This window comes from Alexandromys fortis, unplaced genomic scaffold, assembly GCF_014885135.2.
Source record: "Alexandromys fortis isolate MF-2015 unplaced genomic scaffold, M_Fortis_MF-2015_v1.1 scaffold_253, whole genome shotgun sequence".
Classification (NCBI taxonomy): domain Eukaryota; kingdom Metazoa; phylum Chordata; class Mammalia; order Rodentia; family Cricetidae; genus Alexandromys; species Alexandromys fortis.
The window spans coordinates 607,248-633,463 of record NW_026068124.1 but is presented as its reverse complement, the minus strand read 5'-3'; the positions used below and the strand labels follow the sequence as shown (position 1 = coordinate 633,463).

The 26,216-nt window shown below is 50.6% G+C and overlaps 1 protein-coding gene across 2 annotated transcripts; it reads left to right on the top strand.

Moving 5' to 3' along the window:
- Positions 1-413: 413 nt before the first annotated feature.
- Slc37a2 (solute carrier family 37 member 2) lies at positions 414-25,876 on the top strand. 2 transcript variants are annotated; one of them, XM_050125661.1, is made up of 19 exons: positions 414-713; positions 13,622-13,703; positions 14,139-14,232; positions 14,347-14,425; positions 15,688-15,823; positions 16,032-16,108; positions 16,812-16,978; positions 17,471-17,508; positions 17,719-17,871; positions 18,183-18,273; positions 19,620-19,682; positions 20,025-20,110; positions 20,717-20,765; positions 20,943-21,016; positions 21,258-21,336; positions 21,461-21,558; positions 21,765-21,829; positions 22,035-22,090; positions 23,496-25,876. In XM_050125661.1, exons 1-18 carry the CDS (start codon positions 655-657, stop codon positions 22,063-22,065), a joined length of 1,521 nt encoding a protein of 506 aa, XP_049981618.1. In that variant the 5' UTR covers positions 414-654; the 3' UTR covers positions 22,066-22,090; positions 23,496-25,876. The 2 variants fall into 2 exon arrangements, with proteins under 2 accessions (XP_049981618.1, XP_049981619.1); XM_050125662.1 differs by lacking the exon at positions 22,035-22,090 and having other exon boundaries at positions 420-713; positions 23,496-25,873.
- The last annotated feature ends 340 nt before the right edge of the window (positions 25,877-26,216 follow it).

Below are 26,216 nucleotides of genomic sequence, written 5' to 3'. Positions count from 1 at the left end.
TGGAGTGCTGGGAACATCGTTACTGGGGACAGAACTGGGTATCTAGTGTAGGTTTGGGAGGCTCCCCCTCTGGCTTAGTAAGCAGGGTGGAATCTGAGCAGGCAGGACCAGAACTTGAGAGATGGGTTTAGGGCTAAGTACTTTTCCTCCCTGAGACTCTTCAGAGCTCCGGGTGAGTGATAGCACCCAGATCACTGGTTCCACTGCGCTAGCTCGCACAGCGTGCCTGGTTTGCACTGTAGCACGGCACAGCACCACTCAAAACAAGCAGGACTGCAGAGACAGGACGTCACACAGAGTTGATGACTTGTAAGATTGCTGTTTTCAGTTCCCCCTCCCTCTTGAGTACTGAAACGGAAAAGAACAGACCAGAAAGGGGAGCCCCAGGATACTCAGACTATCGGTCTCTGACACGGAGAAAAAGTTCGAGAAAACAGATGGTAGTGCACAGAAAACAGTCGCTAGCGAACTTTGAGGGATTGCCGGGATTGGCCGTAGGCGCTACCCAGAGGGCAGGGAGGTCAGGTGCAAGGGGCGGGGACCCTGGCTGGGGCGGGCCAGCCGGCGGGGCATTTAAACAACAGTCGACCGTGGCGGGGACTCGCGCCGGCTCTGTGCCCTCCGTCCTCCCAGCTCCGGTACCGGCCACGCAAGATGCGGTCTTCCTTGGCTCCGGGTGTCTGGTTCCTCCGTGCCTTCTCTAGGGACAGCTGGTGAGCAGGGCTGGAGAGGGAGGCTGCCGGGACGCTCAGAGACGCACTCGGGCGGGCGGCTGTTGTCTCTGCTTGTCCCTGGGGTGGGGGAGGAGGTTCTAGCTCTTTCAAGCCCGGGCTCCTTCAGTGGCGCAGGCATGGACGGTTAGTAACAAAGATCTGTTAATTCCACATCAGCCCAGACTAATGTATGACCCTGGTGAAGAACAGGCTGCCTAAGAGTCTTCATCCTTCCGGGTTGTCACCCGCATCTGCAAACACAGGCGCACAGGCGGGTACCTGTACAGTACCTCCGACTCTTAATGTGGCACTTAGGGGATCTGGATTTGCCTGTGGGAAACCGGGGCCAGGGAGTGTAGAAGAGAAAGGTGGCCAGGGATCTTTGTTCCCATTTTAGTTTATTTTATTGATTGGATTAGGTAACAGAAGCCAGAAATCACTGGTTCTGGGAGCCTGCCTGGGTGCACCGTTCCAGTCTCAGGGATGCCTAGCTGGGGTAGGTCTCTGGGAGTAGAGCTGCAGCTCCCCCAACACTGGGTGGTCACCCTTACAAGCGTGAGCTGGCTTTCACAGCGCTGTCCCCAAGACCACAAGGTCACCCACCTGCTGGGAGAAAAGGTTTTGGCCACTCTCCGTCAGAGCAATGTGCCTGGCCTGCGGCCAGAGGGGCGAGGGGAAGAGCAGCAACTGGGGGGCTAAAAATATTTTGTTGGTTGCCATCGTTTATAAACTATAAAACTTAACACAGATCGGGCAGATGCTTAGAGTGCGATCCATTTGGCCTGGTTTTAAAGGTGTTTGGTTTCCAGCCCTCACAGTCAGGCTAGGCACCACATACAATATCCCTCAGATGGCTTATCTGGTCCTTTCTAAATTTGGAGCTATTAAACAGTTTTGTGTTTTCAGAGAGATAGAAAACGACTCTGATAAGGACTTTAGCATGAGCCTGGGTTAGAGAGTCCACCTCCCTCCCATCATAATGAAGGAACAAGAAGATGTCATAATTGGCAGGACAGAGAATTGAGAGAAAGAGAGAGGAGTGAAGAGTTGCTGTTTAGTGGATATGGATAGCAGCCATGGTTGTACAATGTGAATATGCTTGCCGCTTCTGACTTTAAATTTAAAGGTGATTGAAATAACCTTTTTTTGCTATGTATATTTTACCACAGTTTTTAAAAGCATCGTACAAATGAACTCGTTTAGACATCAAGACTCGATGCCATTTCACTAGCGAACGTATTTTACAAGACTTACCTGGTTAGCTGCCACTTGGTCAGTGTCTAGGGAAACTAAAATCAGGATAAATAACAAACCAGACTCAGATAGCCTGGAGAGTGGCCTCTCCTCGACACTGTTGTTTTCGCTATAGATTCCATTTCAGCTTTTTTTAATATCTGAAAATTTTTGATCACACAATAAAGTAGATCTCCTTAGATTCAATCTCATTGTTTGCCCATGTACAGCCAAAGCATTAATTAACCAGGTAGGTCATGCTAAATTTGTGTTGCTAGAAGTTTTCATAAGGAGCCTTTAAAAAATAATTTAATGTGTGTGTGCGTGTGTGTGTGTGTGTGTGTGTGTGTGTGTGTGTGTGTGTGTAGTTTTCCTTTAGTAGGTGGTGCAAGTGTGTCCCTGTGGAAGTTAGAGGTCAACCTCAGGTGTCCTTCAGAAGGCAGCCCACCTTATTCTTTGAGACAGGGTTTCTCACTGGGACCCAGAACTTGACACTCAGCTCCATGGAGCTTTAGGTAGCTCTCACCTGTCTCTGCCTTCCACCCTGGGAACACAGACGCAGCCACCACTGTGCCAGGCCTTTAATGTGGGCACTGAGGATAACGCTCAGTTTGTGCAGCAAGCACCTTGTTGACTGAGCCTTGCTCCAGTCTCCCATAGGTAGTTTAGCATTGTTGTTGGGTTTTCATAGTCATTTACTGTTTATTGTCTTGAGATGCCAAGAACTGTCTTTACCACGTTTTACCTGCTGTATCTATAAATTTGGGCAGATCCTTCTTTCACTGAATCCCCTAAATATCCTAAGGCTTTTAGACCCAAAAAAAAAAAAAAAAAAAAAAAAAAAAAACAAGCAACTTTCTTCTGCCTGTGAAGACCAGGAACTCAGAAAATCATTTCCTTGGGTATTNCTTTGGATGTCAGTGTGGCGATTTCTCAGAAAATTAGGAAACAACCTTCCTCAAGACCTAGCAATACCACTTTTGGGTATATCCAAAGGATGCTCAATCGTTCCACAAGGACATGTGCTTAACTCTGTTCATAGCAGCATTGTTTGTCATAGCCAGAACCTGGAAACAACCCAAATGCCCCTCGACTGAAGAATGGATAAAGAAAATGTGGTACATTTACACAATGGAGTACTATACCATGAAAAAAAACACCATATTGAGTGAGGTAACCCAGAGCCATAAAGACAAATATCATATGTATTGACTCATAAGTGGCTTTTAGACAAAAAAAAAAAAAAAAAAAAAAAAAAAAAAACAAGCAACTTTCTTCTGCCTGTGAAGACCAGGAACTCAGAAAATCATTTCCTTGGGTATTGACTCCATACAGTAAACCTCAGTTCCTTCTAAGGGTCTAATATATTACTATTACATATCCATCCTTATCGAAGACAGTATCCAGTCAAGGCCTTAATTACATAACCAGCTCTTCTAAGTCTGTTCTTATTAAAAAGAAAGAAGAGATTCTTATGGAAGCTTTACAAATAGCCACATTGCCCTGTAAAACAAGAAGACTTGGAGTTTCTACATTTCGGTTTACAAAAAAATACAATGCCTATTAAATTGCTGTGAGTTATGGATCACTTAAGAGGAAAGAGAAAGGTCTTCCTTCTATGGGTGTCCTGAAAATGGAGAGCTAGAATAACATTTCAAGCATAAGCCACGGTCACAGCAGTTTACTTACTCCTGTGCTATTAGTGCTGGTCCTTCACATCTTGGCTTGGCAATCCCTGCTATTCAGCTTCTCCAGAAAGAAGTCTCCTGACCATTCACTACTGTGTACTTAAAGTTGTTCGAGTGGGACTATCAGAAGAGTAAGTGTTCAACTTATAAAAACAAACAAATACAATTTTTAGAGAGAAAAAAACCTTAAGAGAGATACAACACAAAAAATTCTGAGTTGGGGGACCCAGGCAGGCAAGTGGTGCACAAACATGCAGGCAAACACTCTCATTCACATAATACAGAAATAATATCAAATGATAGCACTTTATGTTTAATGTAGACAAAACTGGTTATCTCTTCCGATTTCCCCCACAATTCTAACACTAACTGATGATATTGGTATGGCGAGCCTTGCTAGTCTCAGCGCTTCTCTTTCTAAAATGTCAAAGACCAAATCTAGGTGGTTTCCCAGGAACCTGATTTTCAGAGTTCTGTGAGACAAGTCATCAAACCTGAGCCTGCTCTGCACGATCTTAACACACTAACTGCTTCTTTTCGGACTTCTTCTGGAACCTATTACAGTCCCAGGCAAACCACACTCCCCTCCACAAAGCCTTTCTTATAACTATGCCTGTCAGATGCTCTACCACTGAGCTGCTCCTTAACCCTGTGAGGGTGAATCGTGGGGAAGAGTCTGTCCCACGTCAGCCTCTCAGCACAGGAATGTGCACAGTATAGCCTTCTACACACACATCACTTGTGCACTGTCTGTTATAAACAAGATCTCTAGCACACACTGGCCTTGAAGCCAAGGATGACCTTGAATTTCTGATCTTCCTGCCTTACCCTTCTTAGAGCCGTGATTACGCCTGTATTCCACCACTTGTGGTTTGCGTGGTACTAGGGACAGAAGCCCAGGGCCCTGTGTATGCTAGGCAAGCACTCTTCCAACTGAATTAAATCCTCGGTCCCACTTGCACACTTCCTGAAGTGCGACTCTAGCTGCCATGGTCTCCAAAATTCTAACATCTCCAAGTGGTCCAGGAATCCTATTACCACTGTGTGCTGTGAGTTTGACTTTTGGGTGCTCCTGTTTTCTCACCAGTAGAAGCTAGGAGGTTCCAGATGGAATGTGTAACAGCTCAGGTAAATACGCTGAGCTTCTGCGGCTGATGGAGGCTCTTCAGTAGGTGCTCTCTTCCACCTTTCCTGAAGAGTGTGAGTTTAGGTGCTCTCCCATGACCCTCAGTATAGTTCTGCTATGAAGATGTTATACAAAATTCTGGGGCTCGCAGAGGAAATGAAGACGTCGCCCCATCTTCTTGGAATTAATGGTAAATCTGGAGAGGTGCTGTGGACACAGCACTCATCAATTTTTTTTTTACTTTGTTCTATTCATTCGTTTGTTTGTGTAACCCGAAGGCTGGAACCCAGTCCTTCATGTATGCCAGGCAAGTGCTCTGCTACCGAGCTACATGCCCACCCCCGAGTTAGCAATGTTAGAAGTAGTGCTGCATGCACTGAGTGTCAAAGGGTGATGATTCAAGTGATCTGTGTCTTTTAGAGGTCAGTTGAATTGATTTTGAAGAAAACTACCTCCCGGAGTATGTCTGATATGTGAAGTCTTCGAGATTAGAGGTAGACATTGCTTGGCACGCAGCATGCATGCAAGCGTGGTGGTTCTCTCTGTCTCATCTGTTATTGAGGATCACAACAGATGGGTGTTAACACGTGCACATTTCCTGTGCTAAACAAAACATGAGTCGAGATGGAGACCACAGGATAAGGACGTACAGTGTGAAAGAAAATTAGAAGTGAACCCTGTCACACACTACTTTCACACTGCCCTGAGGAGAGCATCCACAGAGACTGAAGATAGCAGCAGTTGGTCTTGAACCTTTCACCTGAGAAATAAGGAGAGCAGCAGAGCCTACTCCTAAGGTTGCTGCAGCGTTCACATGGGGCTAGGCTTGTGTTCAGCCTGGAAGCTTAACCACTGACTGTCGTTCCTCAAGCTTTCTGTAGGTACTACTTTGTACTGGGTAATATTAATTTGTCTTCTTTTTTTTTTTTAATGAAAGGTTAGTTCTCCCATGGGACATACTGGTAAACGGAGACACAGAAAAGCATGTGGCTTGTCAAACATTGTGCTGCTGGCAGATGACCGTACTGGAGTTGATTCTGGGTTAATTCGACTCCCAAGCCTTTGGTCTTCCTCCTGTACTCCTGATGATCATGTGGGTGGAAAATAAAACCCACACTGTCACTTGACTTTAGACAAATCAATCTCTATGAGGCTACATTTCCTTAACTATATAAGGAAAATGACCACCCTCATATCTCAGGGTATTGAGACTAAATGAGAAGTTTGATTTTTACATTTACTTAGTTCTTTTTGAAAAAAAAAAAAAAATTTTAGCCGGGGCAGTGGTGGCACACACCTTTGATCCCAGCACTCCGGAAGCAGAGGCAAGCAGATCTCTGTGAGTTAGATGTCAGCCTGGTCTACAAAGTGATTTCCAGGAATACCAGGGCCCCCTCCACAGAGAAACTTTGGGGGGAGAGGGGTAGTGTAAAAAAAAAAGTTTAAATGAAATTATCACTTTCCCTTCCTCCAACCCCTCCCATAACCCCCCCAAGTTGATAGCATCTTTATCTTTACTATGTGTATGCAAACGGATGCTTTTTAAAGCACTCAATGAATCGGGCAGCCTTTGTCTGCGGACTGGCTGCGTGGTACTCCAGCCAACAGGAGCAGAGCTTGCTAGAACGCAGAGCCTGGAGTGGGGTTGCGAGCAGGTGGCACCAGGTGTGTGGAGGCTGACAACGACGGAGTCTGTGGAGTTTCCATCCAGTGGGCGTTACTCCATCCCCTGTCAGGACTGAGCTGACAGCTCAGTCCTGAGCCACCCAACCCCCAGAGGGTCCGTCCGTAGCCCTGGGCCTGCCTGGTGTTGATGTCTGCATGGGCATCTTTCCAGAGAGATGACTGTGGCCAGGGCGTACAGGGCTGGGTGAGGAGGAGAAACTGACTCGGGACCTGGAGGAGGGAGCCGGGTGACACGGCGGCTGGATGAGCAGGAATGGGTGTGGAGGGAGATAGCTTTGGCAGGAGCAGGAGCGAGAGCTCGACTCCCACACTGTTTGTGTTCGCCCCATTCCTTCATCTTCTTCCCTTGGGAGCTGGACAAGGAAAGGGCTGGCAGACGGCTCTGTGCTGTGGCGTTGGTGAGGAAGAGAGAGCAGAAAAATCTTCAAACACACACTGAGGGCTGCTGCCTGTGTCAGATACGTGTGCGCCCAGTGTATTTATTAGTCCTTGTAAGGATCTTGCGTGGTCGTTTACTCTTTTATTTTAACAATAACACTGAGCTTTGAGAGGTTAAACAAGTTGCTCCAAAGTGACAGTAAGTTAGCAGAACCAGAAATGAAGGCTCAGCTTCTTTTGGCTTAGGCCTGATGTCCTTTTCCCTATTCTGTAGCCAGAGGGCCGAAATCAGATCTGAGTCCCAGATGGTTCCTGTCCTTCGTCTTATTTTCCTGGCTCCTGACAAGAGGTGCTCGATAAGGGCAGCAGAAGGAACTGCTTAGGGAGAGCTTTTCACATGCCCTGAAAAGGAGTGATCCCCGGAATGCTGGAGTCTAACCCCCTTCCTGTCCCCCAGCGCGTGAGCCTGAGGCCCATCCCCCGTCTTTATTAGTGCAGCTCACAGCAGCTGCTTTCTGGGCTTCCCCTTTTCTCCCTGGTGTTTCCTCTTTCCCTCCTTAAAGGACCGAGCCGCGTGCCCAACCCCCACCGCTCCCCACTGCTCCAAGTGTTGCCAGTCTGCTCAAGCTGTGAGGAGCGCTCGAGGAGATGACTTGGAGTTGTCTGTGTAGCTGGGTGGAGACCTTTCTCAGTCAAGCTGTAGCCAGTGCTCAGTGAGGTCAGAGTCAGGCAGTCCCATAGAAACCCCAGCACAAAGCACAAAAGCTGCCTTGGGTCTGCAGACAGCTATGCGAATGCCATGCTTCTAGTTCCGTTCTAGCTGGGATTGAATGCTGGATCAGAGAGATCCAGGGGACCAAAGACTGGGCCCCAAAATCCTTCCCAGACAAGAAACCACTGTCTAGTAGCCACAGGAAGTCAGAACATTCCAGATGAAATTTATGGTTAAGGTGATGATCTTTTTTTCTTTTTGGAAAAAAAGAATATATATTTGAGAAGAAAGCCAACTAGGGGAGCCCCGAGTGCTCAAAAAGGGTGAATGGGCGGGGCTAGAATCTACAGCACAAGGTGTCACTTAGACCAGCTGGAAGGTTCTGAAGGGAGCAAGTTTGTGGGCTTTAGAAGAGCTGGCCAAATAGGGGTAGAGCCCGAAGCCAGATCCCAGCGCCAGCTGACTGTCACTAAGTTGGCGTGTGTGGTGCGGGCGCTGGTGTCACCGCCCCTCTAACCTCTAGCTTAGGAGTACTCAGGAGACAGCTAGGGTGAGGCTCAGGCCAGGCCTCCTGGGGGTCCTGGAAGGCTGTGGCCCTCAGCTCAGCCCAGCCCCGTCCCTGTTGTGCGCGCAGCCATTGTTCAGAAGAGTGGTTCTTTCGCCTGTTAGCCAGCGGAGCCCTAAGTCATTTCCATCTCTCAGAGCAGTATCTCAGACCCAAACAGAGGAGGAGGACAAGAGGCATGGGATTCCATGGGCCTGCTCCCTGTCCCATGAAAGCTTTCTCCAGCCTAACCTGACCCTGCTCACTCTCTACACTACAGGCATGACACAGGCCTCTGCCCTTGGACATCCGTTCTTGCTTGGCCCTTCCCCACTAGGACATCTCCCAGTATTGGCGGAGGGCTTGATGGAGCATGAGGGTGGCACCGTCCTCGTTGACCCTGGTCTGGTTATTATTGTACTCAGCCCTCTCTCCTCTCCAGAACTACTGTCCCCAGAACAGGCACACCCAAGAACAGGTCACCAGGTTCATTTCCTCAGGGAGAGCGCCAAGGTCACCCGCAGCCACCTCCTGGTGTTGATCTTCGGGGTTGTCCCAGGTTGAAGCAGGGGTGGTGATCGAAGCCATGGTCGGGGCTGACAGAGAAGTAGCTGTGGAGCAAAGGAGGAGTCAGGGAGCAGTGATAAGAGAGGAGAGGGCCCGTTTCCACCTCTCCCGAGATCGGAGGCTGCTCTTGGGGTCTTGTTGGCTTGCGGTGATGGTGAGGAGAATAATTAATTAAGGGTGGTGTTTGTTCATTATCTCCTGCTACCGTGGGACACCTTGTTCTCTGTTCCTAGCCCAGAATCACTCTTAGTGCAAAGTCTTAATGAAGTTGATAAAGCTATTATCAAGGTCCTGGGAAAGAATTGGGTTGTCAGCTAATAATTAAGAGATAGCTGGTCCCACTCTATCTGACTTGGTTATTCAGTAACCACTGTCTGGTGGTAGAGGAGGTGGGACTCTAAGAAGTGCCACCCCCCTACCCAAAAAAAGCCTTAGAAGGTCATGGGGCAGCTACCCCCACATGGAGTGGTCTATGTTCCGTGGCCCCTGGCCTGCTTGCCCTGCCCAGTTCTACACCAGGACGGCCATCTCCTGCCTCGTGACTCTGCAAGTCTTCTCCCTGCGTCCTCTGTGGGGCTTCTTGGTCGTGAGGGAAGGAGTTATGAGAAGTGAAACCTTCAGGTCCTGCCCTGCCCAGAGTCCTCAGCTGTCTGGCCTGTGAATGAGCCTGAGTTCTGCAGCTTCAAGTCTAGCTCCACCCTTAAACCTCCTGTTTCTGGGCCTCTTTGAATGACAGCACCTGGGGCCCTTTCATGAATACCTGAATGGAGCCTGGCTAGTTGGAGGCCTGGCTCCAAGTAGGCTGGGGCCCAGTCAGTGTTGGGACTTGGAGCTTAACCTTCCACCCTTTTGGAGGCCAGGCAGGAAGTCCCAGAGGAGACCAGTGTCAGGCTAACACCAGGCAACACAGCTGAGGAACCCTGACTCTCAAAGGTCCTGTCCTTCCTGCTGAATTAGAGGTCCGGTTATTTTGTTGGAGGTGGGGATACAGGCTGGGCGGGTCTGAAAATAAAAATCACAGATCAGATGCCAGTGTGGACTGGTTGATCTCCTGTCTGCCCCCCAGAAGACCTCAGCTACCCAGCTTCCCTGTATGATTGCAGACTCTCTTCCACCCACCCTAAGCAAGGCAGGGCACAAGCAACCCCAAGTCTTAGTGTCTTAGGAGACCCAGGTAGGTATCCTGGAGAGGTAGGGAGGAGGGACTGATGGCCTCCTAAGTTCTGTCAGGCAAATAAAGGCCCAGAAATCCCCTTGTAATAGCAAGAGCTGCCTCTAGTCCTTCCTGCTCTTTTTCATGAGCTAATCTAAAACAGTATCCGCCATTTTTAAGCATACTCTAGGAGTCGGGAATGCTATAAGATCTGTAGTGAACACCTGTCAGCAGTTCTGGGAACAAGGTAGAAGAAGTACTTCTCAGAGGAGTAAACAGGTTTAGGGAAGAGAGCTATCTTTGCCTGTCTAAGTCCTTACTTTTTGTCCCTATAGACATGAGCTTGAAATCGAGGGCATCCTGTGAGGTTGACAGGATGGGAAGGCACAGGCTGGCACCATCTTGTGGTGAGGAAACCCACATGGGGCTTTGCCCTGGCTTTACCTGGCTCATGTCCACAGCACCGTTGCCTAGGGAAGCCCAGCCCTTCTGATGGCTTCGAATCCTTCTCAAGAGAGGGCCCAAAACTCGACTTCTTGGCACACAGGGCCCTACCTGGCCTAGGCCCTACCTCATTCAGCCACTTTTCCTTCTCCACTTGACTTGGTCTCCCCTTCCAGATATCTGAAGCCATGCGGTGTTCCCAAGCCAGCACTGTTATTTCACCCTTCTGTGCCTTCCCCAGTATTTGCTCCCTGGCACATCCCCCTGCCAAGCCTTGGTTGACTTAGCCATCTCCTGCATGATTTTGAAACCACAGCTCCTTTGCCTGACACCGCTTCCATCCCAATGGTTTCGTGTCTGCCTGTACTCCCTTGTCACACATGGCTTCCTGCTTTTATGGCACAGTCCCCTCCTCTCTGTCTGTTTCCCCCACTGACCCGTTGAAGTCCAGAAAGCAGAATCTTCCTTCCCATTTCTCTTGCAGTTGTCAGTTCCCTGGTGTGGTGCCTGTGACATGGTAGGCGCTTGGATGGATACAGCAGTCTTGTTTTTTTTCTAAGAACATCAGGGTGTTAGGTTTGGGCATGGAGATGTCTCTTCTCTGCAATGGCTTTTCCTACCCATAGTCGGGAGGGATGAAACTCTAGATGAAAGAGGCATTGAGCGGAGAAGGATGAACACCTGGGAACTCAGAGAAAGATGGGAAGCTCCTGGTGTGTGGGAGGAAAGTAGTGTGGACACTGGGGTCGAGGTGAAAGGGGAAGGATTCAGACACCTGGTTTGTTCCTCTAGCGCCGCTTTGGTTCCGTCCATCTCATGAGGCATCTAGAGTGTCTACTGAGGTGCAGCCTTACTTTCCATGTGTTGTAGGAGGCTGCTTGTTCATTTCCTGGCCACCCAGACACCAGAAATAATCACACAGAAACCATATTATTTCCAACACTGCTTGGCCTATTAGCTCTAGCTTCTTATTGGCTAACTCTTATTAATTTAACCCATTTCTATTAATCTGTGTATTGCCATGAGTAAAGTTCCAGCATCTGTCTCCAGCGGGGCTACATGGCTTCTCTTTGACTCTGCCTTCTTTCTCCCAGCATTCAGTTAAGCTTTCCCCGCCTAGCTAAGTTCTGCCTTGCTATAGACCAAGGCAGTTTCTTTATTCATTAACCAATAAAAGCAACACATAGACAGAAGGACCTCCCACACCACCCAGGTAACAGTAGGGTCTGTTATTGAGCAGCCATCACTGCTGGGCTCTCAGGGGAAACAGTGGGACTTGAGTTCCCAAAGGTCATTCAGAACCAGAAAGGATCTGATATGTTGTGACTGTGGCCACACATCCTGGCAAGGACCCCAGCACCTCTATGTGGTCAGTCAAGATAGTAGTCACAGAAGCTGAGCTGTGTGGCACTTAAAGGTGAAAGCACAGGTACCCAGGGACTATGATGAGAGTGAGCGAGTTAGGGCTGATATTACCATCACGTACAATTGAAGAAGCCATAAGCAGAAGACTAACCAGGTGAGTGAGTGGGAGGTGACACTCAGTGCTGTCTGCTTTCCCCTGGATTAGGCAACAGCCCAGTTAACTATAGGGTTGAAGTTCCCATCCATCCATTGCTCTTTGCCTAGGCTAGCTGAGTCCTGTCTCTAACAGAGAATTCTAGAAATCCCTGAACTAGGAATCAGCTATACGTATGTGTGTATGTGTGTGTGTGTATAACATATATATATAATTATGTGTATATATGTATATATACAAATATATATAATTGGTAGACCTGGAAAAATTTCAGTGTCATCAAGCTTTTTGATGTCAGTCACTGGGTCAGGCAGGCATCTGGGTCCCTAGAAGACCTCTGTGATTGATACAGGTGTCTCGGAAACAAGTAACCAAGGAGGTGCTTTGAGATTAGGTCTCATTATGTAGCTCAGGCTGGCCTCAGATTCCCAGTCCTCCTGCCTCAGCCTCCTGGGTGCTGTCACAACAGGTGTGCACCACCATCCAAGGTTTCAAAGAAAAAATACAGAGCCGTGGAAAGAATAGAAACTGACGTCTTGGTAGGAAGCTGAAGTCCAGGGCGAAGTGAGGCAGGGTTTGGCAGCTCGGCTCAATTAAGGTTTTGCAGAAACACCTTTTGTTTCACAAGCGGTGGCCCGCATTGCTTAATTACCTGCTTGGGGGAAGTGAGTTTAGAGTCTGGAGACAGATTACCAGATAGGGCAGGGTGAGCATCCAAAGTGTCTGCCCTAGGTTCATGGAGCCAAGGGAGAGGAGGGCTCCAGGGCCTGCTCGCCCTGCTCCCCAGCCCTTCTCTTTAGTGAGCAGAGGCATGAGTCTTCTCCTAACATCTGACATTTTCTTTCAGGTTGGTTTGTTGGTGGGTGGGCTAGAACTCAGGGCCTCGAGCGTACTAATCATGTGTTCTACCACTGAGCTGTCTGTCCCCTTAGCCCCCCATTCTGAGGTCTAGTTTTTCCATATACCTTCTGGTTCCTGGTTGCTGAGTCAGCTCAGCTGATGCCTTGCTGGGGAAAGAGTGACTCAGGAGTGCCCTGCAGGATCCTCCCTAGGCCCCACGGGGGGGGGGGGGTGCAGCGGTTATAGCGAGGTGGAAACTTGGAGCAACTCTTGATTAGACTGCTCTTTCCATCTGGACAGCACATGAGCTAAGAAGTAGGTCCGGGGAGGTCACATGGGGTGTGTGAGCCACAGAGGAAGCCATCCATCACCTTTCTGTGGAGTGGAACTGACCATGAGCCAGGGACCATGAGGGAGAGGACTCAGTCATTGTCACCAGCTGTCCCAGCTGAGCCATTTCTTCCCATAGTCTGGACCAAGTCTGCAACGGAAATTGGACCTCACTCTGTAGAAAGACCCCTCTCCCCTTTAACTCTACGCCATGCCCATCATTTCAGATGTTTAGAAAGTGACTCAAGGGCTGGAGAGATGGCTCAGTGGTTAAGAGCACTGCCTGCTCTTCCAAAGGTCCTGAGTTCAGTTCTCAGCATCCACATGGTAGCTCACAACCACCTGTAATGAGGTCTGGTGCTCTCTTCTGGCCTGCAGGCGTACACACAACAGAATATTGTACACATAAATGAATAAATAAATAAATAAATGTTTTAAAAAAGAAAAGAAAATGACTCAATTCCCTGTGGCCATAGTTGCTCCACATATCCAGACACAGAGACAGCCTTGCTGCAATAAGACCCTAGAAGGGCTAAGGGTTGGAAAGAAGGTTTGCTTGTAGACACTTCTGACCTTTGCCCTGGGAGCTTGGGTCTAGAAGAGAGCTTGAAGGTAAACCGTTGGTGCTAAGGCCTTGAAGGAGCAGTGGCTGGGCCTCTGCAGACTGTGCTGCCCCTCTCTCCTCCAGGTTCCGTGGCTTCACCCTGCTGATCACCTTCCTTGTCTATGTCTGTTATCACATGTCCAGAAAGCCCATCAGCATTGTTAAGGTGAGGCTGGCTGGGAAGGGCGAGCATTCTGCAGGGCATGTTGGACCTGGCAGACACGTGGGCCGCAATCGGATGTTCCAGACCTCAGGTTGTCACCTTCCAAGTTCCCTTTCCCTGGTCACTGGGACTGTTCCCTCCACCTGCCAGATACCGACTGTTGGTGGTTCTTTCCTACAATCCTCCTGCAATGTTTTCCTACACATCCTCCTTTTCACCTTCCAGACAGCAGCATTGTTTGGTGGGGGAGGGGGGCGGGGCTGAGAAGGCAGAGGTCTTAGGCTCTGCTGGAGGAGGTGCCGGCGGAAGGGAGCATGGACTGTGGTGGGAGAAGCAGTGCCGCTTGGGACCGAATAGCACCTTGCTTGCTTCTCTCTGGGCCGAGTGGGCTCCAGGGAACAATATGATCCTTGACCAATGTGTGCCGTTGCCTTCCAGAGCCGCCTGCACCAGAACTGCTCAGCGCTGGTGAGACCTGAAAATGACACCCACGATCCCAACGATACTACCTGGTGCAGCTGGAGTCCGTTTGGTAAGAACCGGGTACATGGCTGCTCTCTACTCCCCAATCCCTCCTGGAGAAAGAAAGGGGCTCCTGTGGGGTCAGCCACCCAGCCAACTTTTTGTCTTTCCCATCTGCTTTCAGACAAAGACGACTACACAGAGTTATTGGGAGCTGTGGACAACGCCTTCCTAGTGGCTTATGCCATTGGCATGTTTATTAGGTAAGAGAAAGGCAGAGCCTGTGCCCATTTGGGGGTGGGGGTGGGGTAGATGCTTCCTGACTGCTGCTTCTCTTGCTGACCTGGGGCAGGAAAGCTGATAGTGCCTAAGTGTAGGCGTGAAGCCAAGGCCCCACCCAGTCCATTAGCCCACGGCCAGCCTCCTTCCTTCACTGTGGTCACCACAGTGTTCCTTCACCTGCTGCTGGTGGACAGGAAGCATTGGTGGGTATGGACCAGGGTCCTCTAAGCCCTGGACATGCAGATTCCAAAGGAGAGCCTACCCAGTGCTGTCTAAATCACACAGCCAGTGTGGGTCTCACCCAGCAGCAGAGCCTGCTGTCAGAAATCCCAGATGGACAAGGCAGGATGTGACCTCGGTGGAGTTCACGGCCTAGTAGAAAGACCCTTATCTCAGCAGAGGATTGAAAATGGCTGAAGGCTGGGTAATCAGGCAGTGTGCTGGGATTGAAGACAAGGAGTTTAGGGAAGGCTTTACAGGTGAGCTCTGAAGTGTGAAGAGCCGTGGACATGGCCTTGGGGAAGGACATTCAGGCTGGAGGGAACAGCTTGGTGTGCAGGCGGAACCTTCACAGGGTTACCTGAAGGGGAACTTCAAGGGACGCAATAGCAAGAGACAGGGCTATTCGCAAAGGTCATTTGCAGAGGGCCTGCTCCAGGCTATGGAAAGGGAGAACCGAGGGAGGAGTTTACCTAGGTGTGAGGGAGAAGCTGAGGTGGACAAGACAGGTTATATATAGCAAGGTTATAAGCTCTCACCACCCTAAGGAGCTGAACGTCGGGGCTGCTGATGTTTCAGAGGCCTCTTTGATGAAAGGAGGAAGGAGAATTTAGAATTTAGTGTTGAGCTTCCACTGCTTTAGGGAAGTCCGAGTCGTGGTACCCGAAAGGCAATCTGAATATGACACTAAACCATGAAGGGATACGTGGGAACCGAAACCAAACAGCAGGGGATGCGCTGAAAAATAAATAAATAAATAAATAAATAAATAAATAAATAAATAAATAAATAAAAAAGGCTTGGTCAGCCAGCAGGGAGGGACATGGCAGCAGAATTGTCAAAGGAGTGTCAGATAAAGCAGAGGAGCCTTGAAAGTGAGGGCTGGGGTCGGTCTTGGAATGCAGTAGGACACGGATCATCACTGCTCACCACGGCCACAGTGGCTTCGGCAACACAGGTAGGAGGGGAGGTGGTAGAGTGGACATGGCGTTAACCTGGAGCTCACCCCTGTCTTTTTCTCCAGTGGAATCTTTGGGGAGCGGCTGCCCCTCCGTTACTACCTCTCAGCTGGAATGGTGCTCAGCGGCCTGTTCACCTCCCTCTTTGGTCTGGGCTACTTCTGGGATATCCACATGCTCTGGTACTTTGTGCTTATCCAGGTATGAGTCTGTCTTGCACTCGAGTCTTTGTGTCCCTCAAAGAGAGACCCCTTGAGGTCCCTGGCCATCCCCAGGTCAGAGCAGACAGGGACGTGGTCTCCTTGCTTCAGTCCCAGGCTCCTGCTGTCTTCCCACGTCTCAGCCATGACACTGAGCCTCCTCCACTCAGGATGGCTGAGCTCACTCTTACCTCCCCTGCCTTCTACAGGTCTGCAATGGGCTTGTTCAGACCACAGGCTGGCCGTCCGTGGTGACCTGTGTCGGCAACTGGTTTGGGAAGGGAAAGTAAGTGTGATGAAGGGGTGGGAAGGACCCGGGGGTACAGGGGAGGTGTCCGGAGTACTTTCAGGAGGAAATATTAGAAAATGTGTCTTCTTGCCGGGTCTCACCCACTGAGAAGAAACATCTCTGGGGCTAAAGGGCAGTGCTATTTTCCTCATCTTTGGGATTTAACCCATAGAGCCGACATGCTTCTCATAACAGGTTTATTTCAATTTTTTGATTAAAGGTAAAATTTTTGGACCGGCTTTTGTGTAAGATTGCCTGTTTTCACCTTCAGCACTGTTGGTCTGAGCTGTTCAGTTCTTTGCTACGGGGGCTGCCCCCACACACTGTTTTTGCAGTGTGCAAAACTAGATTTTAGTAGCAAAACTCAAGTCAGGGGCATTGAAAATCTCCAGATGTTTCCAGATGTCCCCTGTGGGATAGAGTCACCCCCAGTTGAAGACTCCTGTTTAGGGTGACACCGATAGGGGTCAAGGAGAAGAATGAAAGGTTCATGACTTCCCCGTGCTCAGAGTTCCCGACTGTGCTTGCCTGGGGAACTGGCTAACGCACCGGAACTCAGCCCAAAGCTTTTTCTGCACTGTCTTTGGGGTCTCTGAGAATCTCCAGCACATGCTGGAGGCTAGAGGCAGCCAGTCTTCTGGGCTTGGCTGGGCGGGGTATTTTCCCCCATTTTTATCCCTTTTCCTCCCCTTTTCTTCAGGCGGGGATTTATCATGGGCATCTGGAACTCCCACACGTCTGTGGGTAACATCCTGGGCTCCCTGATCGCCGGAGTCTGGGTGAACCAGCAGTGGGGCCTGTCATTCATCGTGCCTGGTGTTATCACCGCTGCCATGGGCATCATCACTTTCCTCTTTCTTATTGAATGTGAGTGGACCCTTCCACACCCATGCTCTAACGTACGTTTGTGGGAGAAAGCAGACATTCTGTGAGCATTGCTGTTCAGGGTATTGGGTAATGAGCTCTGTGACCCTGAAACTGCCCTTTTCATCTATAAAGTGAGAAAAGTACTTGCTCCCAAGGATTTCTGAAGAGAGGGACATTGTAGTTTAAATGTTTTGTCTGTAGTGGGTGCTCGCTCTGCTGAAGGGTTGTGCCTCTTACATTTAGACGGCTGCTGTTTTTTTCCATTCTCTGACAGCCCTGAGTTGACAAGACCAGGTGTATCGCTACCAGGTCAAGAGCAGTCATAACAGTTCGTAGAAGAGGCAGGCTGGCCTAGGAAGCCTGCTCCCTTTATGCTGGGGCCCATGTGGGGCATGTAGGGATAACTCTACATTAGTTTAGACCCACTGTAAAGTGAGGGGCTAAACTGTTGGCAAGCTTCTCAGAAAGGTATTTGTCCCCCCAACCCCCCAGATCCAGAAGATGTGGACTGCACCCCTCCTCAGCACCATGTGAGTAGATCATTCCAGCCCTAGCCCTGTCCTCCTCACAAGAACTGGCCATGGGAGGGCCCACAACTTGGTGGGCCTGCCAGCCCAAGAAAGAAACAAACACCTAACCCCAGGATGGGCGCCCCCTACCTCTCACCTGGGCCGTTCTTCCCATTAGAGAAGGTTGGTAAGTGGCCCTGCCCACAAGGAGGGATCTTTTTCTTTGCTCAGGATGACCAGGAGAAGGAACGGGACAACCCTGAGGATCCTGTGAATGGTCCCTATTCCTGTAGGGAGAGTAATGTGGACATTGCAGCCAGCTCCTTCAAGGAGCCAGGCTCCGAGCCTGCAGCCATCAGTTTTCTGGGGGCACTCAAAATTCCGGTGAGATGTTTGTGGGATGAAGGGAGGAGGGTCTGTCTAGAGTTTCCATTAGATATCAGGGGATAGGGTAGCGTTGAGAATTTCTGTACAGACTGTAGGATGGCCCCTTGGGAAGGGCAGTATAGGAGGGCTGTCTTGACATGGCATGAGGCAGTAGGCACATTGCTGCCATTAGGATGGGGTGTATATTTGGGGTTGCTATGTATGGAAGTGATGACAGTCATGGGGTAGTGCTGTACACCGGTGGGACCTCCACTGGACTGGGGATCTCTCGAGCACCTTTTCATTGTGTCCTCTCTTGTGCTGCCCAGGGTGTGATCGAGTTCTCGCTATGTCTGCTCTTTGCCAAGTTAGTCAGTTACACCTTCCTCTACTGGCTGCCCTTGTACATCTTCAATGTGGGTGAGTCCCAGGGGAAGAAGAGCTGAGAAACAGGGTCTCTGCTGGGGCAGAGAGGGCACCGTGCCTCAGTTTGACTCTGGTAAACAACCTAAGCAAAGCTGGGCCTCTCTTTGGGTGGGAGATTTGCTTGCTTATTCCAGTAAGTAGGATGCTGAGCCCCAGGCACTTTCTCCAGCCACCGGCCCCCTAGGAGCTGAGTTGGACCTTAGGAGCACAAAGTTCTGTCCTGTATTGGCTGCTTGGCCCAAAGGTGGGCGGAGTCTGCCTGGAACTCCTCCACCTTAAGGAAGAGGCTGTATGGGGCCTTCCTACTCCATGGCCTCCAAGGCTCTTCTTCCAAGGGCCTTCATGAGAGTGATGTCTTTGTACTGGAGTCTTCTACTCTGGGGGACCTGCCCCCATGCAATGGCCACTCTCCAGTGCCACCACCCAAGGACGTAAGGATGGAAGAGGTCACTGTGGTGGCTGGAAGGGCTGTTTGCTCTCCACCTGCTCAGTCTCTGCTTTCCACTGATTGGGGGGTAACACACCGAAAAGCAGTGTGATCCACTTTCCTGACCCCCAGGATTCTGAGGGCTCCACCCCTTACCCAGGACCTTTCGCCCAGGGCTGTTTCACCCTTTCTCAACTCTGAAAAGGAACAATGGCTGTCCTGCCCCACACACATTGATTTTGAATGGGAGACCAGGAAACCGTGGGGATTAGTCACCACCAGATCTTGAACTGTAGCTTGCCCCATAGTTCTACACGGGGGCCCCTCTCTCTGATACCAGCAGAGTAGGAGGGCAGTTTTGTAGGCATTGTGACCCTTTGTTTGGTGGCTTTGATGCTGACTTCAGAGTATGAATCAGCCTTGAGGGTGGAGTTACCAGTCAAGCTTCCAAATGTTCCCTTTTTTAAACCCAGGGCCCCCATGTTCCTGCCGCCAGTCTCTTCCTGTGGCTGTGGGCATTAGCATATTCCTGTGGCTCTGCCTAGGAAGAGCCCTTATGGAACTTGCTTCTAGGTCAGGAGTGAGTCAAAGAAATGGCTGGCTAGGCCAAAGCTCAGTCAGAACCTTACATGCCAGGAGAAAGAGCTGGAGGCACACCAGGATTGGTACCTTGCTCTGAAAGGTCTAGGCCAGAAGAGGGTATTGTGGGACTCAGAGCCTGAAGGAGTATATCCCAAGCTACTGCAAACTCACACTGGCCCTGGCCAATCACTTGGTCATGGGCCCTCAGCTTCTTCTTTGGGCTGGACCAGTATCCCACAGAGACTCTTCCAGCTATGGTATACAGGAGCTTTGCTCCGAGCCTCCCTGAGTATCTGATCATGTTTTGTGTGTGTGTGTGTTTTTGTCATAGCTCACTTTAGTGCCAAGGAGGCTGGGGACCTATCCACACTCTTTGACGCCGGTGGCATCATAGGTGAGGCCCCATCCTTTTGTTCTGGCAGGCTGTCTTTCCTGCTTGTTCCTATGCAGAGGTGCAGAAAGGAGGGACAGCGGGCCATGATCTGGGCGGTGGATCCAGAGAAGAAAGACCTCCTGGTGTATTCTCATTTTTGCTCCTGCAAGGCGGGGTGGGACTAAGAAAGGCGGTCTTTATGCTTTGGTTTCCTGGAGTGATGGGTACAGGGGAAGGCTGCAGAGAGAGATGGTCTTTCTTGAGGCCAGGCCAGCATGTGGCAGGGTGATGGGAAAATTGGGCAGCAGACGAGGAGCAGCGTGGCTGTGTCAGGGACAATGTGTGAGTGAGCATGTGTTCCAGGTGGCATCATGGCGGGGCTCATCAGTGACTACACCAATGGCAGGGCCACCACTTGCTGCATCATGCTCATCTTGGCTGCTCCCATGGTACGTGTATAATCTCAGTGCGCATGTGCTTGTGATCAGATATCTGGGGCCTCACGCCTGTGTGTCCGTCTCCACGTTGGCATGCACAGCTGTCTCTTTGTACATGTGTGCGTGTGTTTCCTGGGTACACGTGGAGAAAGAGAAGTGAGAGCCAGCGGAGGACCAGGTCCCGTGAAAGGAGGGGTATTAGGTGCTGCATGTTTTGATCAAGGAATAATAAAGAGATCAAGGACAGACACCAGAGAAGACTTTGGGGGGAAGGGGAAATTATAGAGCCATACCCAGTGGTACATGCCTGTAGTCCCAGTGCTTGGGAGGTCGAGGCAGGAGAATCAGGAGTTCAAGGTCTTCCTCAGCTACGGAGTGAGTTTCAGGACAGCCTGTGTTGCATGACACGCATCTCGAAACAAACAAACAAAAAATGAAAAAGAAATTCGAGATGACCATGGTTAGACCATCCATGTCTAGGACAAAGACTTGAGAAGACTGGATGCATATGGCGGGAAGAACAAGTGGTATGTGGCCTTCTAGAGCAGACAGCTGTTGCAGACTCTGGTCTAGCTCAGCGAGAGGAAATTGGCTTCAACTGTCTCCTTCCTATTTCAGATGTTCTTGTACAACTACATTGGCCAGAATGGAATAGCCAGCTCCATAGGTGAGGAGGAGCTGTGAACCCCACACAGTCGCTAGAGAGGCTCTACCCGGGGAGCTCCATGAAGTGGGTGCTGGATTAGGGCCAGGGAGTGTGACATGCTGTGACACACTTGCTCTGGACACACTGTGTGCACACAGTCCCTCTTCTCTAAGAATACCGTCTCTGCTATCTTCCCAGTGATGCTGATTATCTGTGGGGTCCTGGTCAATGGCCCGTATGCGCTGATCACCACAGCGGTCTCTGCTGACCTGGTGAGTGGGCTACTCCTGGCTATCAGGCTGGTCTAAGGGCTTGGTCAGGGGCTCTGTCTACAAGTTCAGTTCCCCCTCTCCCTTTCCTGTCTGTTGTGCTGCAGAACCCTCACGGGCTCTTTCCTTTCAACCCCAGACCCCCATCACTACCTTCCTTGTTAGCTTTCTCCCAGCGCTACTTTTACCCAGAGGTTCTGCTCAGCTTGGGTTCTGCTCATCCCACCCTACTCTGTCTCCCCAGGGCACACATGAGAGCCTGAAGGGTAACGCCAAGGCCCTCTCCACAGTCACAGCCATCATCGACGGGACCGGCTCCATAGGTTTGTTCCGGGTTTGGGCTCCTGCCAATTGAACCCCAGCCTTGACTTGGGTGGGCCCCTGGGTGCACTGCCCACGGTGGTCAGGGAAGGTATGTATCCTATTTCATGAGACTGTCGTGTACAGGTGCTGCTCTGGGGCCCCTCCTGGCCGGGCTGATTTCCCCCACGGGCTGGAACAACGTCTTCTACATGCTCATTTCTGCTGACATCCTGGCTTGCTTGGTAAGCGTTCTTGGGGCACACAGATGGCCACTGGGGAATGCTTTATGTCTACAGACTGGAACTTGGGCATAAAACACGAGGGCTTCTAAGACGGTGAGCAGATGGCAGCTGCCCTTTGCTTGGAATGCCTTCCTGTGGGGAGCGCTGTTTTCCTCAGCTGGGCCCAGATCACAGTGTCTTCTCCCTCTGCTTTGCACGCCCCACAGCTCCTCTGCAGGTTGGTGTACAAAGAGATCCTGGCCTGGAAGGCGTCCCGGAGCAGAAGCAGTGGGTTAGTTTTCTGGCAGTGGAAGCCCTGCTCCTAACCTCACTTCTGGGCCTCCACCCAGTGCTCAGTTACTCTGTACTCATTTGTGCTGGTCCATTCTAAGCCCCAGGAACCCCGAAGCAGCTCCTGCCCCTTGATGTGCTACTGGACTCCCATCCCACCCCAGACCTGCTAACCTTTCCTCTGTTGTCCCCGTGTGTCTCCGTAGCTCTAGTCTGGTCCTAACCCACGCACGATAGTATTTTCCTCAAGTCCTATGAGTTTGTGAGTATTCTCCTCCAGTCTGACTAATACACCATCAGAATGGTGGCTGCATGTGGATCCTGTCCTCTCCTGTGTGTGATTCCCCGGCCCCAGCTTTCTCTGATTCCTTGGGAGTAATACCTGGAGATTCAAGCTAGTCAGAGCATGGCGCTTGGGAAGTGTTTCTCAGGGGATATGAGCCACTATAGAGGGCTTTGGACACACCCGTTGGGCAAAGCGGGCTGAGATACAGAATCCTCTGAACCAAGGCTGAGCAACAGGTGCCTCCTAAATGTCAGAAATCAAAGTCACCTGCCCCCTCTGCCTGGGGTGTGTGGACAAACGCAACTATGAAATCAATGCCTCTGGAACAAATCACAATCAGAGTGGCTAAGTCCGGTGTAGTTTCTGCCTGGTGTCTGGTGGTGGTGGACATGGAAGGTTCATAGGTCAGTGATTGAGTCAGTGGCTGGCAAGAGGCTGGTGTGCTGGTGACTGGGCGACTGTCCTTGGGGCCTTTCTGGGTTCCTAAGAAGGAGTTGGCCAAGCCTGGACCTGGGCTGGATGGTATACATGAAGAGCCACCCCCTGGGGCCCTGGTAACCTTATACAGTGTCTGGGAAAGTACTTCCACTTTAAGAGGCATCATACAGGAGAAAGGTTGGAAGCTGGAAGTGGTACTAAAAGTGGAGGGATCCAGGGGTCTGTCCTGCTGTGCCTGCCCTGGAGGAGGGGAACAGGACTGGACAGTGTGATTTATCTTGGTTCACCTACATTCTCCAGGCTAGGCTTGAACGGAGCCTGGGAGAGGCAGAAATGCAGAAAGGGAGGGGGAAAATGTGGTGATCTGGATTGGAGGCCAGCCTTGGGCACAGGGCACTGTAGCTCACCTCTCAGCTACCTTGAGAGGCAGGTGTTCTCATTTGAAGTGAGGACCCAGTCCTGCCAGAACCTGAAACTGAAGCCAGGTTTGTGGGGCTAGCTGGCCTTTCTGGGCACCGCAGCTCTCCCAGGCTGGTTCTTTCTGGAAGGTCATTAAGAAATGGACTGTGATTTACGGGCGCAGAAAGTGCTCGAGGCTGAGAACCTGAAGTCCCCGGACATTCTTGGTTTCTCTGCACACTCAGCTCTAAGACCTTGGTGGACTCCTCGGTCTCTGCATCGCTGAACATAATGGGGATGTTTCCCTCAAATGCCTGCTAGGGTTGTCCTGAGGTTCTTAGAGAGACGGTGGCCCGTGTGGTTCGATGCTTTGTAAAGCGGCCACATGTGGCAGAAACACTTTATTTTCCATACTATCCTGGCTTGTTAGAGCCTGCCCACGAAGTTAAAGGGAACCCTAATTATGGCCAGTACGCATGAAAGGCAGAAGCTTATTAAGCTGCGGCTTACTTTCTCTTTCATCTCATCTCTCCTGTTCATGCAGATATAAACAAATATGAGGCCTCGATTGGAAGAGCAGCATGGAGGACGCCCAAAGTGCTCCCCATGAGCAAGAGAACGGAAACGTCCATCACAAGGTGAGGCAAAGCCTCCTGATCCAATCAGTTCAGCCCAAACCCACCCTGCCACTGAGGGTACAGAAGACTATGGGAAGGGACTGCCGAGCACCCAGCATGGGAAAATGGAAGACTCTAAGGCCTGAGCTCTGGGAGCTGCAATCAGAAGGGATGGGGCTGAAAGCAGAAGGGAAGACCTGTTCAGACTCTTACTTGTTTGAATTCCAAGCCAGGACCAAGGCCTGGAAAAGGTGCCTTATCTCCTTCCATGTTAAATTATAATCTCTGTAATTGGTCTGTACCTATGGGGGCCTCTCACCTTGTTTCAAAGGTGCTGGGCCTCTCTGTTCCTTTGCCCATCGACTGGTCTTGATGTATTTCCCCAAGCAAGACCCTCTTCTCTATCCCCCACTGGTCCTGTTGGTAACGCAGCCACTCTGAAGCATCAGCACTGCTCTCGCAGAGCCAAGGCCAGAGTGGAGCAAGGGGGCTGCCACGAGTACTGAATGGAGGGGAACTCGCTCTTGGCTCCTGAGCATCCCCATCCTCAGAGTCCAGTACCTCCCTTGCCTCACCCTGAAGCTGCCTCAGTGGATGAAGACATTGGGTCAGTGCTGTGAAGACTAAGGGGCTTTGGGCACAACCGAAAATGCCAGTGTGTGTTAAGCACTGGGTGCCCACCGCATGGCAGCTCTCCTGTAGGGATGAACAGGACAGTGGATACGAGAATGACTCAACACTGAGCATAGGCATCACAGTTAGCAAGAAACGAATGTGACGCTTGACTCAGCCAAGTGGCCGCTACAGAGCGGCTGCCTGGAGCCATCTTGCAGCCACCCTCCTGCCTAGTGTTTTGATGCCCGTGCTCTTTCCACTCTGAGTCCTGGATCACGACATGCCAGGCTGACTCCTGGCATTTCCGCCTGACCTCTAAGCTGCCCATCAGTGCCAATACAGATTTGTTTTTGCCAATTGTGCCTGTGCTTATCCATGGTGGGGCCTGGCATAGCAGCAGCCTTGGGGCTCATGAGGGGCAGTGAAGAGGCGTCGCAGGACCAGAGAGATTGGTATTCTAGGGCTGCTGTGACAGCTGCCATTCCCAGAGGGCATACTCGCGACACTGATAACACGTGCAACACAGCAGGAGTCTAGCGCACCCCAAAGATACAAACATTGCATTTACTAGAAGGCTGTGTTGGTCGGTGTGTTAAAGTATAAAGCTCATATGCCCGATCCTCACTTTGATTCTGCAGGGAGCAATCTGCCAGGAACCTCTTATATTCAAGACCTGGTAAAGGGCAGGGGCCGACACATGGTATTTTACTCAGTAGTCACGCAATCTTTCTATAAAGAATTTTAACTAATACTATATGGAAGGTGCAAACTTAAGGCGAAGCCATGTTACTCCTAAACACCACTAGATGGTGACACCATCCCATGGTAGAGTCTTGGGTGGGCAGGCGGTGCCATTCTGTTCCAGAGAAGGAAGCCTGTGCTCCCCCCCACCGTTCCTTGAAGGTCAGTGCCTCAGGAGGGATGCTTGGAGGTCTTGCCCCTCCCAGCCTCATTATTTACTACTTTCTGTTTCCTCATCTAGAACAGGAATAACATTGGCCCACAGCACTGATGTGAAAGGAGATAGTGCTGGTCACACTCGCTGCCCTTAACACAGAACAGGAAAATAATAAACAACACAAGCCAAAAAGTTGAGGGCTACGCCAGTCATCAGTCCAGACCTGATGGACAGCCCATAGGGGTGAGCCTGGTAGCTTCAATGGGACAGCTTCTGAAGGAAGAATTCATGGGCTTTGTATGACAAGGCAGTGAGAGGTGGAAGGCAGTGGATGCTCACGCGAATCTTGTCAAGCCTTCCTAGGTGAGGCATGAGGAGCCGGGCCTGAACAGACACGTGCACTCCAGGCAGACAAGAGAGACATTAGAAAGCGTCGGCAGATTTGTGGGAGCCCAGAGCAGGGCCTCAGAAATGAGGGCTTAGGCTGCAGGTATACGCTGGGGGGGAATCGCAAAGGTTGGAGGACACCCCCTCCCCAGATGTACCCTTTCGCACTCACTTGCCAGGCTAGGTTCTCTGCAACCCCTTCCAGCCGCCCATCCCAGTTCTGGGCACAGTCTGTTCACCAGAGGCTCAGTACCTGTCTCCTCTCAGGCCTCTGCGCTCACACGGGGCTAATGCAGGAACATTACGTTAATTAGTTATTCGTTTAATTTAACTTCACATTTGGTCTCAATTAAGCTTAAAATGTTCTTCCTCATAGATGCTACAATAGCACGTGTAATTAAAAGGCAATAACTCTTTGTGTTTCTCCTTTAGAGATCCACTGGGAGGCTGGGCTAGTGTGTATAAGAAGGGGTGTGGGGGGAGGAGGAGGTGGAAGGAAAAGTGCCTCTTGTAGAGCTGAGCACTTTGGGGGTCCCACTGAAGGTGTGAGGAGGGAACTAAAGCAGACGGAGCATGGGGAGGGTGAGTGCAGGAGCCCCGAGACCTTGTCCACGAGGCAGTGGGAGGAAGGGAGTTGTGGTTGTAGAGGAGGCCATTGTTACAGCTAGGAAACAGGGCCCTATTCTATAGTAGGTATAATGCTGCCCAGAATGTCTACATCCTACTTCTTAGAACCCAAGACAGTAGA

What these genes read in the sequence shown, in the direction of transcription:
- Slc37a2 (XM_050125661.1), top strand. Translation starts at nt 655, where the DNA reads ATGCGGTCTTCCTTGGCTCCGGGTGTCTGGTTCCTCCGTGCCTTCTCT. An exon ending in GCCTTCTCTAGGGACAGCTG is followed by an intron (nt 714 to 13,621) that starts GTGAGCAGGGCT and finishes TCTCTCCTCCAG; the next exon opens with GTTCCGTGGCTTCACCCTGC. An exon ending in TGGGGGCACTCAAAATTCCG is followed by an intron (nt 17,872 to 18,182) that starts GTGAGATGTTTG and finishes TGTGCTGCCCAG; the next exon opens with GGTGTGATCGAGTTCTCGCT.